At 47.1% G+C, this 17,928-nt stretch overlaps 1 protein-coding gene across 7 annotated transcripts in view; it reads right to left on the bottom strand.

The window, feature by feature from the left end:
* LOC135916679 (E3 ubiquitin-protein ligase SHPRH) overlaps positions 1–17,928 on the bottom strand; it is a 375,022-nt gene that overhangs the window by 234,800 nt on the left and 122,294 nt on the right. For all 7 annotated transcript variants that reach the window (XM_065450123.2, XM_065450124.2, XM_065450125.2 and 4 more), the window contains exons 9-10: positions 6,710–6,873; positions 1,066–1,239 (exon numbers count right to left, since the gene is read on the bottom strand). In XM_065450123.2, the coding sequence (XP_065306195.2) occupies positions 1,066–1,239; positions 6,710–6,873 (338 nt within the window). The remainder of the gene's footprint in view (positions 1–1,065; positions 1,240–6,709; positions 6,874–17,928) is intronic.

The following is a 17,928-nucleotide window of genomic DNA, read 5'->3' as shown; positions in this document are numbered from 1 at the left end:
GAAATCAGCTTAGTGGTTGCGTCGTAGAAGAGGCGCCAAGTCTGCATTCTCGCTCGGAACAAAAGGGAAGATGGTCCAAGCTGAATGGGAGCATTCAGAGAGAGGGGCATGAAGATAAGAGGGAAGGGTGTGCTTGAGGTCACTGCCACCACTAACGCCCATGCACTCCCCACATGTCCCATTGACCTTCTCGCTCATAACCCCACTTTGTTTGTGGGCCTCTTCACTGGACTGGGAAGCGCAGTCACGGAAAGTAGGCGATGTGACATATGCCCATCCAGTTTCAGTGTCATTGTTTGGCATCCGCGCGCACCTTTTGAGAATGCCTTGTGAAAACGGCGCTATTTTTACAACCACTTAGCTGGCTACGACCGATGAATGCTTTTGTGCCCGATCGTCATAGGGTCCGAATTACAGTGTTTGGAGCGTTCAAACGAACCGGCCCACAACTGCACGGGGGACCGAGTTTTATTATTACTGACAGAACAGCCCACTGCCCGGCAGACAGGCCATCAATAAGCCAGGGTTTTGTGGAAACATTCTTGCTGCTTGCATGGCGGCTTCTTGCAGGAGAAAAGGGGAGGACATCAAGGCCAATGCTTGGAGCCTAACATAGGGGAGAGGAAGATGACACGTGTGTTTAAGCAAACCTATCCTCTTGCGTGTTGTAATGTTTCCACCACTCTTGTGTGTTGTAAAGTTTCCACTGTTTCCACCAATGACGTGTGCGTCACGAATGTTCTTGTGTTATTGGTTGCAATGGCGTGAACCCGCATGTGTGATTGGCTGGTTTGTGACTCTTTTGTGCAACTGCGGGTTTGAAAAATCATGTTTTGGTTGTGTGGAAAAGAGTGGAGGTTTGGACTTGGACCCAGATAGATGCCTTGACATTTGATTAAAGCGTCCCTTTACCATACAATGACTTCCTTTGTGCTGCCACCATGCACTCAAGTCATCGAGGGGCACCGTCTTCGGACCTTAAACACCCTCCTTCCTTAACTAGTGTTGAAACTGGCAGAGGATAAAAGAAAAAAGAAACTAAATCCCCGCATTCCTTCAACTCACCAGTCCAACAGAGTGCCTGTCCAGTTGTTCAATTCTGATGCTATGGTCAGGAAATTTGTAAACTTGTTCCCTGAAGAGCGAGGCACATCGTTCAGCTTGTCGTTCGTAGAAAACTTCTTCGACAGGAGAGAAGGTAAGGGTGTGTAAGATGCTCTGCTGAGGTGGAACGCCAATCTGAAAAAGGTCACACATTCTTGTGCTTCACACGTTACCCATTATAACACACCATAACATGGCTTAATGTACACTCAATGCATAAATTGGAGGGTTAAAGATTTACCTCCAACCTAGGAGCTCAACCATGAGAACAGCAGCATTTTGATGTCAGTTTTTGAATTGGCCATTGCTAGCTTTCTTCAAACTAATGTTCTTTTTGTGTGCATGTGTGTGTATTCATTTTTTATTATTATTATTAGACAGAGTATAGTATCATATTACAGTCGGAGGTTCCAGTTTAAGAACTGTCAGGGGGACCTCCTCATTCATTGTGTGTGGAAATAAAGTAAAGTAGTAAAAGAACAGCAAGTAGTAGGTAATGTATGTTTAGTATGTAAATTGTATGTTGTGCAAAAACTACAATAAACAGACAACATACACAAGCAAAAAAATCACAGAAGTTATTGTAAAAGCATTAAAAACTATACCATAGGTACAGTACATGTTACAGGCAAAACAGGGGGAATAACCCCATATTCTCAAAAGATCCTCCACTTGAAGCTCTTGCTCCACTCAACTGAGTTGGACGCGGCGGCGTGCTTCGGCTGGTAAAGATGGCACTCTTCTCAAGAATTGCCGTCAAATGCCAGTTAAGAGCAGTGACCAACTCTGTCGAGGGGCAGCGCATCATCCACTTTCCCGAGTCGAGGTGGAGTGTCAAGTGGAGGAATGTTCCAGGATATGGGGATTAGTCACCCAAGGGCTTCAAGGAACAGCAAGCCACTGCGCAATTCGGACAGCCAATGTAGTGCTTTTGTAACAAGCATGTGACGCCCCCTCGGGCATAATCTTCATTCATTGGCCCGCCAGGCTCAGTGGGCAACATTGGGTGCTGCCTGAGCCAGCCTCGCTCCATGCGGCACCCATTGGGCCGGTGTCAAGTCCAGCACCACTCACAAGCCCGACCACTGCGGACCTTCAGGACAGAGCTAGGCTGGCTCAGACAGCACCCAATGTTGCCCACCGAGCCTAACGGGTCAATAAAGAGTATACCCGAGGGGGCATACTCTTGTTTTGACCTTACCGTGACATGTGTCACATGCTTGTTACAGCTTTGTTTAATACAATTAGTGATTTTCATAGTAAATAAATTAAACGTTCCAGCACAGCAAGTATAGTGGTCTGTGCGATCCTCTCCCAAGCAGCGCACCTCTGCACCACCCGAGCAGATTTTCTGTGCTCGTCACAGCAAGAAAACGTTGAAATTTATTTCAACGAGTACCATAGCGAGAAAAAAAAAAAAGAACACATGCCCTTCGTCATGATTCTTCTAAAGTAGTTGTATTGGCACAGCATAATGATTACGATAGAACTAAATGCAGCCCTACGAAACTACAGTAAAATCTAATTAATATGCAATTGGTGGAGAACGTGGATCAAGTATGCAGTAGGCAATGTACTAATTAACCGACTACGGCAGATGGGCAGCTATAGGCTTACCGACCAAAAAAATGTGTTAATTTTCGCTCAAACACACATGCACACAAGTTTTATTTGCGAGCAGGCAGCAATAAATCTGCGATTTTAACTTGTCACCGTGGCGGCCTTGCAGCAACGATGGCATCCTCAAACTTGGCAAGGCCACAAACCAGTTTCTTCATCAGGTCCACATCTCTGCAAATGCCCTCATGACAGTCAATGCAATAGCCGCGTCAGATACGGGAGGGCTATCATCCAGGTCATCATCCATGACGATGACATGGACATGCTAGAAGCTGTGGGAGCAGGAAACACATCATGGCTACCATGTTTTGACCTTACTATCAGTGCCGACTTCAGTTCGAGAAAGGTCCGTGGGCCGCGATTTCGTTATCTATGGTCTGCATGCACAACATTCCATCAATTCCATGCTTGTGCGCACCAAAAAATGAAGTAAATGCTACCCACTAACCGTTTGACATGTGTTAAGTGACTACAGCTTAAGCAGTCAGCCAATACATTAGGTTCTATGGCGACAGGGCAGGGGATTCATAACAACTATATTTAAACCAAAATTATTTATTAAGCAGGTACATATTAACGAGGTTTTGCTTTAAATAACTGGGTGCTTCACATAACTTGAACCAAGCTTTAAAAGAAAGAGGGACATCTTAGGCACGCAAGACCAATAACATACTGTTCATAGGCAACTTGAGTCTCTCTAAGCATTTAGCCAAAGCCAATGACACAAGCTTTTAAATATATATTTTAGGGCATAAGTATGAGCGTGAAAGTATTACGGCATGCTAAGAAGCACCCTGTGAAGTTGTTTCGACTACATTATCTTCTAGGTGGTTCTTTTTTCCTTTTCATGCTATCAAAAAACATGCAACATATAAAAAGTGGCTGGGGTTCAACGTGACTTGAACTTAGTTATGATAGCGAAAGCTCTGCTAAGCATGGTTAGACACATTTCTTCAGTGCTTCTTCCTACCGAGCTATATCGGCAGGGTGCCCAGACTTAGCCTGGCTCAGACTTAGCTAATTTGTTATCGGCGTGCGGGCGAGCATCGCTCAACACCACGTGCATCAGAGCCCGTTGGCAGCTTCCGGTTACGTTGGTTGCACCAGTGCATCGTACCACAAACCATCGGTCAAACTATAGATACTGTTCTCGCCAACGTGACATAATGTGTGCCCATGCTCAAGCTACGTCAGTCTATATTTCACCCTTTAAGCCCTCACCTAGTCACGTGGTACACAGCGGCGAGGCTCAAGCCAGTGCAGCTGCAACGCCTCTCCAGAGTGGATCATGTGACATGACATCACACCTTCACACTTGCGCGCCCGCAGCTGAAGGTCAAATGCACACTGAGATTGACCTTGGAAGTTGTACCTCGAGGAGCAGAGCTTTCGCTCTAAAACAAATGACGCTACTGCATGCTTGCACTCCTGGTTTGCAGGGCTCTCCACTGTGTTTCTGAAGAATGAAGCCACATGCTGGTGGTAAAAACAGCGGTGAAATGTGTTTCAATCCTCTTTAAATACTACCTATCACTTATCATTTTGGACCATTGCGGATTTCCATCTTTACAACAACCTAAATGGCTGACTGGATGCCAGTACCAATTGCTTTTTTTTATAACAGACATCTGGCCTTTGTTCTTTGAAAACACATTTGAGAGCGCTGCAAACCAGACATGCAAGCAGGTAGTGATGCCACTTTTTTGTATTTTGTGAGCTTTTTTCAGTGTAATAAAAAAGGACCACATAAAGGATATCATCATGAATACAACTTCATTGAGGTCCTGAGGATGCTCTATAACTTTTTCAATCAAACTTATGCCCTAAAATGAATATTTAAAATTGTTTACTTCAAGTTTAACTTCAAAAATACAGAAAAATATAATTGCACTTACAAAAATACGAGTAACTCAGGACAAATACGAACAATGTACCATTGGATTCAATCGGCTAAGATGTACCACTTTTAATGCAATTAGCATTCTCTGGGAACTTCATCCAGTTGCAGTATGCATGTTTGTCTCCAGCTAACCTCTCTCACACCAACTGCGTATTCCGTGGTCTACTGCGTAGAGCATGGGGCTGCTGTTCCGAGAAGCAGGTTTAAAACTAACCGGCAGACTAACTTGGGTCACTAGGTATGGTGCAGTCTTCAATGAGAGAAAGATCTTTTAAAATCTGGCCACTGCAGGGTGGAATCAAACCCACATCATATTTATTTAGACAATTTTGTCTAAAGCACCAACCACGAACTTCACGGCAGGGCAGCATGTCCAGTGAGAAGTGCAGGTGACAAATTTGGCTGCATACGCACCTTATACATGACCCATTTTGATGTTGGCAATACAGTGCGCAGCTACTGCTTCAATGCTAATTGCATTATTATGGCTAAATGCCTCCCTTTCATACAGTCACAATCGTGTGGACCCCTACCCACTCTGCACTACCAAACAATGACACCGCCCATGCCCTGGCCCCCGCTGTCACCAACAGGGCCACGGAGGAGGAACACTATCGCACCCTCCAGAAAATCACGCAACACTATTTTACTATTTACGTAACAATATTATAGACTAGATAGGAGGACCTTCCACCTACCCAACCAAATTAGCCCAAACAGCAGGAAAATACATTACAATGACTTCAAACTAACGCATTTCCTCACATCTGCTCTTCCCTACACAATACTCCCCTGGGCGTAGGCTCTGTGGTAAATCAAGCACTATACCACATCCTATAGGAGTGTAATCAGAAGCCCGACCCTTCCTGTGAGCAGTGGGAGAGTTTGTTGTTCAGCACACATCTCGTTGACCAGACCACCTTAATCGAGTGAGCAGCCTGTGCCAGGATCCCCAATGGACTAGTACTGGACTAGGAAGCAATCACACAATTGATTTACTTTATTTTGCCACAATAAGGTCTTTTTCTCTCTCTCTCTTAACATTCATTGTGAATTGGGTTCTGCCTGAACTTTTTTTAAAGTTTGATTGAAGTTATGTGAAATGCCCAGTGCAATGCTATACAGTCACTGACATGCACAAGATGACACGCAATGATGCAACTAATGATTAATGCGCTAGCATTCTTTTCAGCTGCCTCTCCCAGACACAAAAGTAGGGCACAATGCAGATACCTACAAGAATTGACTGGCAGGCTAGTTGGCTCATGAACACAGAAAACTGGTAGTATAGGAAAGAGCACACAGCACAGTCTGTGCACTCGTTCCTACACTGTATTCTAGCACTGGTTTTCAGTGAACGTAAAACCGCTACCCACCGCTGCAGTTGTCAAGGACAACCCCAGATGTCAGTGTAATACTGGTTTGACCCATGGCAATTTTCATTGCTTAATTACAATGCTTAGTAATGTTTATGGTGCTGTTGTGCATAAACAGCTTTGTGATTATTCAGAATGTATTTTTACTGTTTGTGTATCAAGTGCAGGAACAGCCTCTTCTTTGCACGCCATCGTGTGCTTGCGTTTGTGTGCCTGGAACTCACCTTATCTACATATCATATTGACCTCAAATAAAAACGGGGACAGAGGAAGAGAAGCAGTTGAAAGTTACCACCTGTGTCGTTTTTGTGTTCTCTTCCACTGTCCCCGTCTTTATTTGCGGTCAATATGATATGCAGTAAACACCATTAGGCCAAACTGAAGTTCTTCTGAATCACTCATCTATTTCATGGGCTATCATTACACTTTCGTAAAAACCTTAGTTCTTGTTACCTAGCTAGGTTTTTCTGCCACAAATGAGACAATAAAGTAAGGATGCCTGGTCTAACTCAGTTCTTTGCTCACATGCAGCAGAAGAGACTAACTTATGCACAATTCATGCATTATAAAGTTTGTGAACAAGCGCACAATTTTGGTAAACACTAAATGGTCTTTAAGTGTGACATGTCGAGCACAGCCCCTGTAGACCTTCAGCAGCTTAGACATGTTGCACTTGAGTGGCAAGGATTAGTCAGAAGAGGAGACATGCCTGTTCCAGGACATTCCTCTTCATGGTCCTCTTGAAGCATCTTGAAAGCACAGTGACAAGTGGATCAGTGTCTCCATGGCAGTATGGCAGCAAAAGGCATTCGTTCCACCATAATTTGACATTGTACGGTTCCTCATTGAGAAATAGGAGCAGACCATACATGTCTATGCAGAGGGAGAAAATATGAAGCATAAATTTTAAGACTGCCCATCTTTGCACAGACTTGTTTCAGTGTTGTCCTTCTTAAAGATAAGCACCAGCCAGACTCGCTTTTCACCACCTCATCAAATGAGAATAGCAGGAAACAAGCATAACCCTATTTCAAAGAGTCATGCATGAGGTTTGGTGCCTTAAACAAGTGCTGCAACAAGCTTCGGGAACTTGCAATAAAGCATAACCACTTTACAAGTCTCCTGCAAAAGGTATTTTAAATGTGCAGCATACCCATGATAGAGCGTATAAGCACGACTCAACGAGAAAGAAACATATAGACAGAGACAGCGCTTCACTTTCAACTATAGGTTTCATTTTCGCATGCACTGATAAATATATTGTCACGTGGTAGTGACGGTGAAGAAAGAAGCAGTACGGTGGAATACAAAACTAGCTTTTATTGGGCGAACCTGTGCCCAGAAAACAGGCTACACTTATAGCACAATGATAGCGGCGAACACGGTGGGCGATCGTCGGAAATCTGATCAGCGGGTCAAGCGCGTCGGCTTTTATAGATCAGCCGTCGAATGTTCCAGATTAACTGATGGGACCCGCGTGTCTTCCACAAAGTTCTACACTATTCGCGTCGCGCATACATGCAATCAGATTACACAAGTTATGGTGAGACAGTGGACGGAACCATCGATAACATGCCAGAAACTTCATTTACATGCAGGCGCGTCCTGCGCTGCACGATAACATTTGTTAGGCGGCCAAACGTGGTCGCCCGATAAAGATAAGTACACGTGTCATTACCCCCCTCTTAAAGAGCATCGACCCGATGCTGCAAACAAACGAAAGTAATAAATAAGCACTCGTAGCAAAGAAAACAACAAAATAAGGGAAGTTCGTTAGTGTCCGTAAAACGGTTTAAGACGCACCACGTGGACCACTTCAGGTCGTGCGCGGCGCCGCTGTGAATGCGAAATGCCGTCTGGCACGACCTCATAGTCCAGTGCGCCAATACGTCGGATGACCTTGTAGGGTCCGAAATAGCGTCGCAGTAGTTTCTCACTCAGTCCTCGTCGGCGTATCGAGGTCCATACCCAAACATGGTCACCAGGCTGGTACTCGACGAAGCGTCGTCGGAGGTTGTAGTGTTGGCTGTCGGTACGCTGCTGGTTTTTGATCCGTAGGCGGGCGAGTTGTCGGGCTTCTTCGGCGCGCTGGAGATAGGTAGCGACGTCAAGATTCTCCTCGTCAGTGACGTGCGGCTACATGGCGTCGAGCGTCGTCGTCGGGTTCCTGCCGTAAACCGACTTGAACGGCGTGATCTGTGTTGTTTCTTGCACCGCCGTGTTGTAAGCGAATGTTACGTATGGCAGGACGGCATCCCACGTCTTGTGTTCGACGTCAACGTACATCGCTAGCATGTCGGCGAGGGTCTTATTCAGCCGCTCCGTAAGACCATTCGTCTGCGGGTGGTAGGCCGTTGTCCTCCTGTGCCTTGTCTGACTGTAGTTCAGAATGGCTTGAGTGAGCGCCGCTGTAAAAGCCGTTCCTCTGTCGGTGATGAGGACTTCTGGGGCGCCACGTCGCAGCAGGATGTTTTCGACTAAAAATTTCGCCACTTCAGCTGCGCTACCTTTTGGCAGTGCTTTAATTTCAGCGAAGCGGGCGAGGTAGTCCGTCGCCACGACGATCCACTTATTTCCGGTTGTTGACATCGGAAAGGGTCCCAGCAAGTCCATTCCGATCTGCTGGAATGGTCGGCAAGGAGGCTCGATTGGCTGTAGTAATCCGGCTGGCCTTGCCGGCGGTGTCTTGCATCGCTGACAGTCTCGGCATGTTCTGACATAACGGGCGGTGTCGGCGGTCAGGTGCAGCCAATAATACTTTTCTTGTATCCTCGATAGCGTCCGGGAAAATCCTAGGTGTCCAGCGGTCGGATCGTCATGTAGGGCATGCAATACTTCTGGACGAAGTCCTGACGGGACAACAAGAAGGTAGTTGGTGCGGACTGGTGAAAAGTTCTTCTTCACGAGTAGATTGTTTTGAAGCGTGAAGGAAGATAATCCGTGCTTAAATGCCCTGGGGACAACGTCGGTGTGCCCTTCCAAATATTCGACGAGGCCTTTTAGCTCCGCGTCTGCCCGTTGCTGTACAGCGAAGTTTTCCGCGTTTATCATTCCAAGGAAGGCATCGTCATTCTCGTCGTCTTGCGGCGGCGGGTCAATGGGGGCGCGTGATAGGCAATCGGCATCGGAGTGTTTTCGTCCGGACTTGTAGGTGACAGTGATGTCGTATTCTTGTAGTCTGAGGCTCCACCGCGCTAGTCGTCCTGAAGGATCCTTTATATTCGCTAGCCAACACAACGCGTGATGGTCACCGACGACTTTGAATGGCCTGCCATAAAGATAAGGCCGAAATTTAGCTGTAGCCCAAACGATGGCGAGGCATTCCTTTTCGGTCGTAGAATAGTTGCCTTCCGGTTTTGACAGCGACCAGCTAGCGTAAGCTATCACCTGTTCGACTCCGTTTCTCCTTTGGACTAGAACGGCACCGAAGCCTAGGCTACTGGCGTCAGTATGGATTTCTGTATCGGCGTACTCGTTGAAGTGCGCAAATACCGGCGGCGACTGCATGCGTCGTTTGAGTTCTTCAAATGCGTCGGCCTGCGGCGTTTCCCACTTGAACTCAACATCACATTTAGTTAGACGTGTCAACGGCTCGGCGATGCGTGAAAAGTCCTTGACAAAGCGCCTGTAGTAGGCACACATGCCAAGGAATCTACGCACTGCCTTCTTGTCGATGGGTTGCGGGAACTGTGCGATTGCAGCTGTCTTTTGCGGGTCTGGACGGACACCAGATTTGCTGATTACGTGGCCTAGGAACAGAAGCTCATCGTAAGCGAAGTGGCATTTTTCCAGCTTCAGAGTAAGCCCTGACGACTTGATGGCTTCTAGTACTGTCGCAAGCCGCTTGAGGTGATCGTCGAAATTTCTGGCGAAGACGACGACGTCATCCAAGTAAACGAGACAGGTCTGCCACTTCAATCCTGCTAATACCGTGCCCATGACGCGCTGGAACGTTGCAGGCGCCGAGCACAGTCCGAATGGCATAACCTTGAACTCGTAGAAAGTAATACAAAACTAGCTTTTATTGGGCGAACCTGTGCCCACAAAACAGGCTACACTTATAGCACAATGATAGCGGCGAACACGGTCGGCGATCGTCGGAAATCTGATCAGTGGGTCAAGTGTGTCGGCTTTTACAGATCAGCCGTCGAACGTTCCAGATTAACCGATGGGACCCGCGTGTCTTCCACAAAGTTCTACACTATTCGCGTCGCGCATACATGCAATCAGATTACACAAGTTGCGGTGAAAGACAGTGGACGGAACCATCGATAACATGCCAGAAACTTCATTTACATGCAGGCGCGTCCTGCGCTGCACGATAACATTTGTTAGGCGGCCAAACGTGGTCGCCCGATAAAGATAAGTACACGTGTCAATATACCGTACGAGCAGAAACAAACGTGACAGCAAAAAAGAACATTCAGTGATGCATTTCGATGAATAGTACACATGTGCAAGGCATGGTGAAAACATATACTGCAATGGTTACAAAGATAAACCGAGGAATCGTATTTCTTTTTCAGATAGTGACACTGATCGCTTGCTCACACACCTTTCCTTTAATTTTGCAATTTCGTAGGCCTCCAAAATCTCCCTTGTCATCCTGCTATGAACCCTATGCAGAATCGAAGTACGTACTTTCAAACATGGGTTTGCAGGAACAATCTCAACAATGAATACCCAAATGACCTGAGATTACCCTAGTGACGTTATATTGATGTTCTTTTAATCTCTCATTGATGCATCTGCCGGTTTGACCAACATATGTTCTTCTACACGAAACCAACTAGCCCTCCAACTTGTTTTAACAAAATGCAGCATACTATGGCAGCTACCAGCCTATCCACACACTGCCTTTCAGGTACACTTGGTCTGCTCCACAGGGGCGTGAGGTGGCGCCTGCAATGCTCTTCCCATCATACTGCTGTGACATTTGTCACGTCCCTGTGCTGCGACGTTTGTCTTGGATAACACGATGGTCACTACTTCAGGCTTTGGGGCCAAGCTAACTCAAAGGTTTTTGCTCACTTTGCTATTAAGCCATCATGTACGCTTCCACAGAGAGCAATAATACAGTAACTCTAGTCAGCAGTGCAATCCACTTATAGCGATACCACATATAACAATATATCGGTTATAGTGATGAGCCGACTGAAGAGCGCCAACTTAGACATTAGGGCTATAAAAGAAAACCCATATATAATGATATGTTATTCGCAACATACTGAATATAACAATCAAAATTGTGCCTTCTGAACGGCGTTTTCCACGAAGAATAATTGTGAAATTTGTGTTCCTAAGTTTCCCTTAAAGGAACGATGCCCAAATGGGGCGATATGTTTGCCTACATGAGTTCGTATCTCCCACAATTAACTGTGTCCCGCCTGCGCGCCTATTGCGAAAGCCACGGAAAGCATCGCTAGTTGGTGCAGTGCGCCACAAGAGGGTGCCAGCTGCCTCGCCCACGAAAGGTGCTCCAATACTTGTACTTCAAAGGCATTAGGACACAGTGGAGTGCTCGAGTACAGCTCCTATAACGGAAATATGGAGTTCCCAGGTCACATGCAGATGACACCAGACAAAGCAGCGACCAAACAGTGCTAAAGTGGGTAAAGGAGGCAGAAACCTCCCAGTGGAGAACTAGCAAGCAGGCAAAAGCAACACTTGTACTGTACCGAGCCCACAAGGAAGAAATCGCCATAGTACCCCTGTATGACAACGGTGACTGCAGCGCTTCGCTCTTTGAGGCCTGTGCGGGAACGCTGCGCACTCTTGTATACTGCCAGCATTTTGACCCTACCCCCGACATCCAGGTGGCAGCATGTAGGGCATGTGGGCAACACACCGAATCAATCGATCATCTCGTCCTTTACTGAAGGAAGCTCTCACCATCCCAACAAGGGAACACCAGTTTACAGTAGGCACTTGGATTTGTGACAGACAGTGGATGCAGCACAACCGCCAGGTCCGTCACAAAGCACAGACTACAACAGTGGTGGAAAGTGATGCAAATCAGGATGGCAAACCAGTGAAGCGCTGTGTCAGCGTGTGTGTGTGTGTTTGTGTTCTTTTTTTCTCCCTCGGCTAGGATAAAAATGTTGTGTCCGCCCAATAAAAAGGGTGTAGCCACAGATCACCATCATCATCATCACAATCGAGCTACGCATAAGGAGAGAGAGAAAAAAGAAAGAAAAGCGAGAAGCGAAGCGGCAGCCGCCCTTTGCCACCTTCTCAGCAAGCACAGAAATCCGCCACAGAAGCAGCAGTGGACAGCCCGGTTGATAGAAGAGGGTGCCGACAAAGCGCAACATTGTGTCGCATGAGATGAAGCTGCAAATTTTGCAAGGCTTAAAGTGTGGGCTCGAAAAGGAGCACAGTGATCATGGCAGCTGCAACCAGGGACCATGCCAATCAATGGAAAAGACAGGCTCTGTGCACCTGGGTGAAACCCCTAGAACCAACACAGTGGAAGCTGCTGACATTACTGCGCTCTGAAAGCATGCTGCTACTGACAATGAAACAGGTGGTGCTTCGATGGAGGAATTTCTGAGTGCAGATAGTGCTGCCTCGTTATGCGAAGAGATCTCTGATGGGGTGATCACTGTTGCGACAGACTGCAGCGTTGTGTGACAGGGGCGACGAGATTGACAATAACTCGTCTTTGACACCAACGCCGATGTTCACGCAAAGTGCACTGTCGTCGATTGAGTCGCTCAATGATTTCATACATGCTTAATTATTGCCGCTAGTGTTCACACAGCAGCTGGACACCGTAGTTGTGAACCTGAAACTCCCACAAAAGCAAGTGCAAATTTCTGACTATTTCAGCACACGTAACAGTTGATACGCTGTTTTGAGGTATGAATAAACATTTTATTTTTCAGTCTACTTTATACATCTATTTTTTAGTGCAAGTGGTAAATTTGGTTTTGTAGCTACAAAGGTATGTTAAGAAGCTTTTTTTTTAAGGCAGCACAGATATAGCGATGATTAATTATAACGATCGGATTTTTCATTCTTCTTGATATCGTTATAAATGGACTGCACTGTACTGTGCATTAAACACTGAATGGCCATAAGAATGTGCACATGGACGCCACTTGGGAAATAAGCAATGTTTATCACATGCGAACAAATACATATAAAATAAAGTGATGCAAGCCATAATGATCACAGCAATGGGGCTTGCTTACAGACCTTGATAGCTGTAGCAATGTGACTAGCTCATACGATGTTGGCAGCCCATACCACTATAATTCTGTTTGCTGGAGCTCAAAGTTTTGAGCTTCCAGCATAGAATTTGGTATCACTATTAGCACATTTGCAGTTGAAGGTACTCAAGCAAAAGCATGGTAAAGATCTGAGCACAAGCAAGCCATTAGCTGTAGTTAAAACTGAAAAAAGAAAAAGTTGTTGAATGTGTTCACTCAAGTAGTTTTTTCTTCTAGAGACCGTTCAGGTGACACCCCTGAACGTGGGCGAAAGTACGTACCTCCAAAACCTGTGTGGATTGTTAGTAATGAGGTCAGGGAATGTAGTGCTGAGTAGTGATGCTTTGCGTGCTTTAACTTTCCTCTGAAGCCAGCGAGAACGAAGGTCAGTTTATCTTTTAGAGATTGATACGGCCCCTTTTTCCTTTTTTTTAATAGTATGTCCAATTCTTTTTACTTTACGCATTGCTTGAAGGACCTCGTGTAATATCCATGGGTTTTTCTTTCGTGGTTGTGGGTTCGGTTCCCACCTGCAGCAAGTTGTTTTTTCATCCACTTTAATTTCCATTAATTTATCGTTTCTTTACTTCATTAATTAAGCACAAGTAATTTCCCCTACGTTGTCCTTGGTGTCAGTGTTTGTAGGCTTCTTATTATTTTTATTTAGTTACGTACCCTAAGGGCCCCTGGGGGTATTACCTAGGGGGGAAATTTACACAATCCAAAGTTGCATCACATACAACAGAAAGGAGAAAGGCACGCACAGAAAACCGGCACATCGTACAGTAGCAAAAGGAAGAAAAACATCATTCGGCTTGGCATAACACAATTCGATAATTATGTACTCTGCTAACATGGAAATCATACATGAATCGAGTCACAGTCTTTACATTCAAATTACTGCACTGTTTTTGGTTCAAGATGGGCAAGTAGGACTTTCTGGAAAGAAGCAGTTTTCTGTATTGTCACAACGCTTTCCGGTAACGCGTTCCATTCCTCAATTGATAACAAAAGGGCGGAAGTTTGATATTTTACTGTTTTTGCGAAAATAGGTGATACCTTGTGTATGTGATCGGTACTTGTGGAAATATGATGCCCAGGAACAATGCATGTAGCCACGAATCCAGAGTCACCAAAATATAAAGAGTGGAAAAAAGACAAACGTAAGAACTTGCGTGTAGTGTCAAGGTTTAAAAGATTAAGTGTGGGCTTTGAAAGGGAAATGGTGGTGTATGTTGAGTAAGAAGATAAAATAAACCTAGCAGCCTTATTCTGAACTGATTCCAGGCATTTTGTGATCTGCTCTGCAAAAATCAAGGACAGCACGCTCCAGGTTCAGTTTCAATATGTTGCTTTCTAGAGAGAGCTTACACTGTCATCATCTGATATACCATTGACAATAGTCATCTCAATGGCAAGAAGTGGGAAATGGTCACTTGTGAGCATGACATCAACTATGCTATTCGTAGAGCCTTGTGAACAGCATGGTTGAGTCTAGCAGCATGGTTGAGCGATTCCACCAACAACTCAAAACCTCGTTGACAACTCAAACGTTGACAACTCAAAATCTGTAGTGCAATACAGACTGACACTTCCTGCTGTGCAGCGGAGCTTGTGTTCGGCACAACCCTAAGGCTTCCTGGCCAGTTCTTCGATACTTGATACTGCGATGCCAGCTCCATCGCTCCACATTGGGGACTCTGCCAGTTGCCTCAGGATTGCCATGAATATCATGTCTCCTGTTCAGATCCGTCAGCACTCACGACACACCTTCATCAGTCATGCTCTCGGCGACTGCACGAACATCTTCCTGCGGCACGATGCAGTCTGAACACCTCTACAGCCACCTCATGACATACCCTTTACAGTCATCAGCCACTGCCCTAGCATTAGGTCCTCTTCCTGAACAAACACGAACACAGTACCTCCCTGGACAGGCTCAAACTGGCCTTTCTCCAGACTGACACCATCGTCACAGATGACAATTGACCCACTACCACCTGACACATCGGTTTTGCCACTACAGCGCAGTCACCTACCCAGCGCTCTTCAGTACCACTTTGTCGGAGCTAATGCAAGGAAGACCCAGCTTCAGTAGCACTGAGTTTTGAACTGTTTGTTGTATTTTTAAATCGGGCTCCGCACACTGCGCAGCTGCGAGCTAACTTCCTCCTCTTTGATGGGCGCTGCACGCGGAGCAAGTTGTTGCCTGCGGCCCAGGCCTGAGGCAAGGGGCACTACAGGGCTCCCCCCGTAGAGCGGAAGCCAGAGGAGCCGCTGTTTGAACCGCACCGATGGCACCGGCTGTTGGAACCTCAGTGCCGACACCCGTTGTTGCAACCGGACCGTTGGCGCCCGTTGTTGCAAATGGGTCGCAAGCCCCAAGGGTAGCGTTGGCCTGGCGGCCTGGGGCACACTGGAAGCATCCGAAGGTCCCAGAAAAGCATGAGGCGACTGCTAACAGAACAACTTGTTTATTCTAGCATCGCAAAGAGCGGGCGGTCAGGTCGACCGAAGTAGAGAGACGGGAGAGCACGTTACTCAACAGAAGAAATAGGAGCCTCTCTCCTGGCGTCCGGGGGCAGCTGCTCTTATACTCTTGGCGTCGCGGGCAAGAAGGAAGGTCACAAGATAACACCACGTGACAGCGAGACACGGACGGACTGAAAGACATGTAGGGACAAGGAGGTGACGCATCAGCCGGGCCGGCGCCGGTCAGACCTCCTCGCTTCACACTGGGGGAGCTCCTCTCCCCAGCTGCCGCGCTTTGACAAGTGTGGGCACACACACACACACGCACACACGAAGACACGTGGCACTGAAACATGCCGGGACGCGCTCGGCGGGGATGCGTCGCGGCCGCTCCGAACGGGCCAAAATGTCCGCCGCTTGGAACGAAGCCCCGGCGTACGTTGCATCCGCGCTGGCTTTACCGCGCGTCGTAGGCGAAACGTAACAGACCGCCCCGCCGGGGGAAGGAGATCCCGATGGTCAGGGGACTGCATCCGCTGTCCGGAGGGATGTCGCTCGATGATGCTCATTACCGAAGTCGGTCGCCCCTCGGCGTTTCTTGAGCGCAGCGCACCGAGAAGGCCTCGTTCTCACGTTCAGGTTCACAGAGGACACTGCAAAGTGACTTCGGGAGAGTTCTCATTTTTCTCTCGTTCCCAGCAAGCGTTAGAACTACGCCGAAACTCAGCCGCTCAGTCAGCAAGCACGGCACAATCCTCACTAAGCCATGCCAGGCTCTTTCCCCTTTTATACTACTGCCTAGTTCCTTACAGTAGTCTAGCAGCACTCAGAACGCGTCCACAAATCGGAAAATTGCACTAGAAAGCATATCATCACTTTGAAACACTACACAAAAGAAATATGTTAAAAATCCTGCCTCAGGAAGAAAAACATCAATAACAAACAATTTTGAGGCTGATTCCCACGTTAGGGGCTTCGACTTAAGCCATCGGCGTTACCGTTGAGACTCCCCTTTTTGTAACGCACCACAAAGGAATATTGTTGCAAAGCGAGGCTCCAGCGCAGGAGGCGGCCATTTTTGGGAGAGATGGTCTGCAGCCATTGGAGAGGGCAGTGATCCGTCTCAATGATAAACCTCGAGCCGGCTAGGTAGCATGACAATTTCTGAACGGCCCACACGAGACACGCACACTCTTTCTCGGTGGCGCTGTACGCCTGCTCACGACTGGTCAGCTTACGACTAGCATACAGGACGGGGTGTTCTAGCCCGAAACACTTCAGAACTTTCTCATGGTCACCAAACGCTTTCTCTTCTTTGAGCCACTCCTGCATGTTTGACATAAGCCTGTAGGCAAACTCTGTATACGACTCACTTTTGCCTTTCTCATTTTCTCGAAACTTCCGACGGAACGCCTCCGCCGACAGCCTGTACTTTTTTAGCAGACTCGATTTCACTTTGTCGAAATCCTCTGCCTCCTCTCTCTCCAAGCAAGCGACTACGTCGGCCGCCTCGCCGGGTAACAAAGTGAGCAAGCGCTGTGGCCACGTTTCCCGAGAGAACCCCTGCTTCTCGCACGTTCGCTCAATGTTAACCAGGAACAAACCAATGTCCTCTCCAAGCTTAAACGGCCGCATCAGGTCAGTCATTTTAAACAATACTCGTTCTCCTGCACCGTGTGCCTGATTTCCATTACGAGCGCGTTCCATCTCTACCTCGAGACGCTTCATTTCCAAAGCGTGATCGCGCTCTTCTTTTTCTTTTCGTTCTTTTCGTTCAAGCTCATCTTTCTCTTTTCGTTCTCTAAGTTCGCGCTCCTGTCTTTTTGCCGTCTCCCTCTCCTCAATGGTCTCAAGGCATTCCGACAGCTCGTCATCCTCAGCTCCTAACTCAAGAATAGCCCTTAGCAGTTCTGGTTTTCTGAGTTTGTCTGAGACATCCAGACCCAACTCTCTGGCAAGCTCCAACAATTTCGGTTTGCGCAACGACTTCAAATCCATGGCTGCTCTGAATGCTGCTTTCTCTACTGCCTACTATTGTCTTGCCGCAAACTAACCCGGCAGCAACGACAACCACAATTACCAGCTCTGTTTCTGACACTAACAAAAGCCTGGCAAAACTCAGAAGAAGAAAGTCCCGCACTCACCAAACCTCGCAGCCAAGAATTCAGCGCAGTCGTTCCGCTGCAGGCAACCAGTCATCACACAGGGCTCGTTGCACTGCTCCCGGATGGTCGTTGTGCTG

Source organism: Dermacentor albipictus, chromosome 5 (assembly GCF_038994185.2).
Source record: "Dermacentor albipictus isolate Rhodes 1998 colony chromosome 5, USDA_Dalb.pri_finalv2, whole genome shotgun sequence".
In the NCBI taxonomy this organism is placed as follows: Eukaryota; Metazoa; Arthropoda; class Arachnida; order Ixodida; family Ixodidae; genus Dermacentor; species Dermacentor albipictus.
Note: the sequence above shows the minus strand (reverse complement) of the source record. Positions and strands in the feature narration are given on the sequence as shown.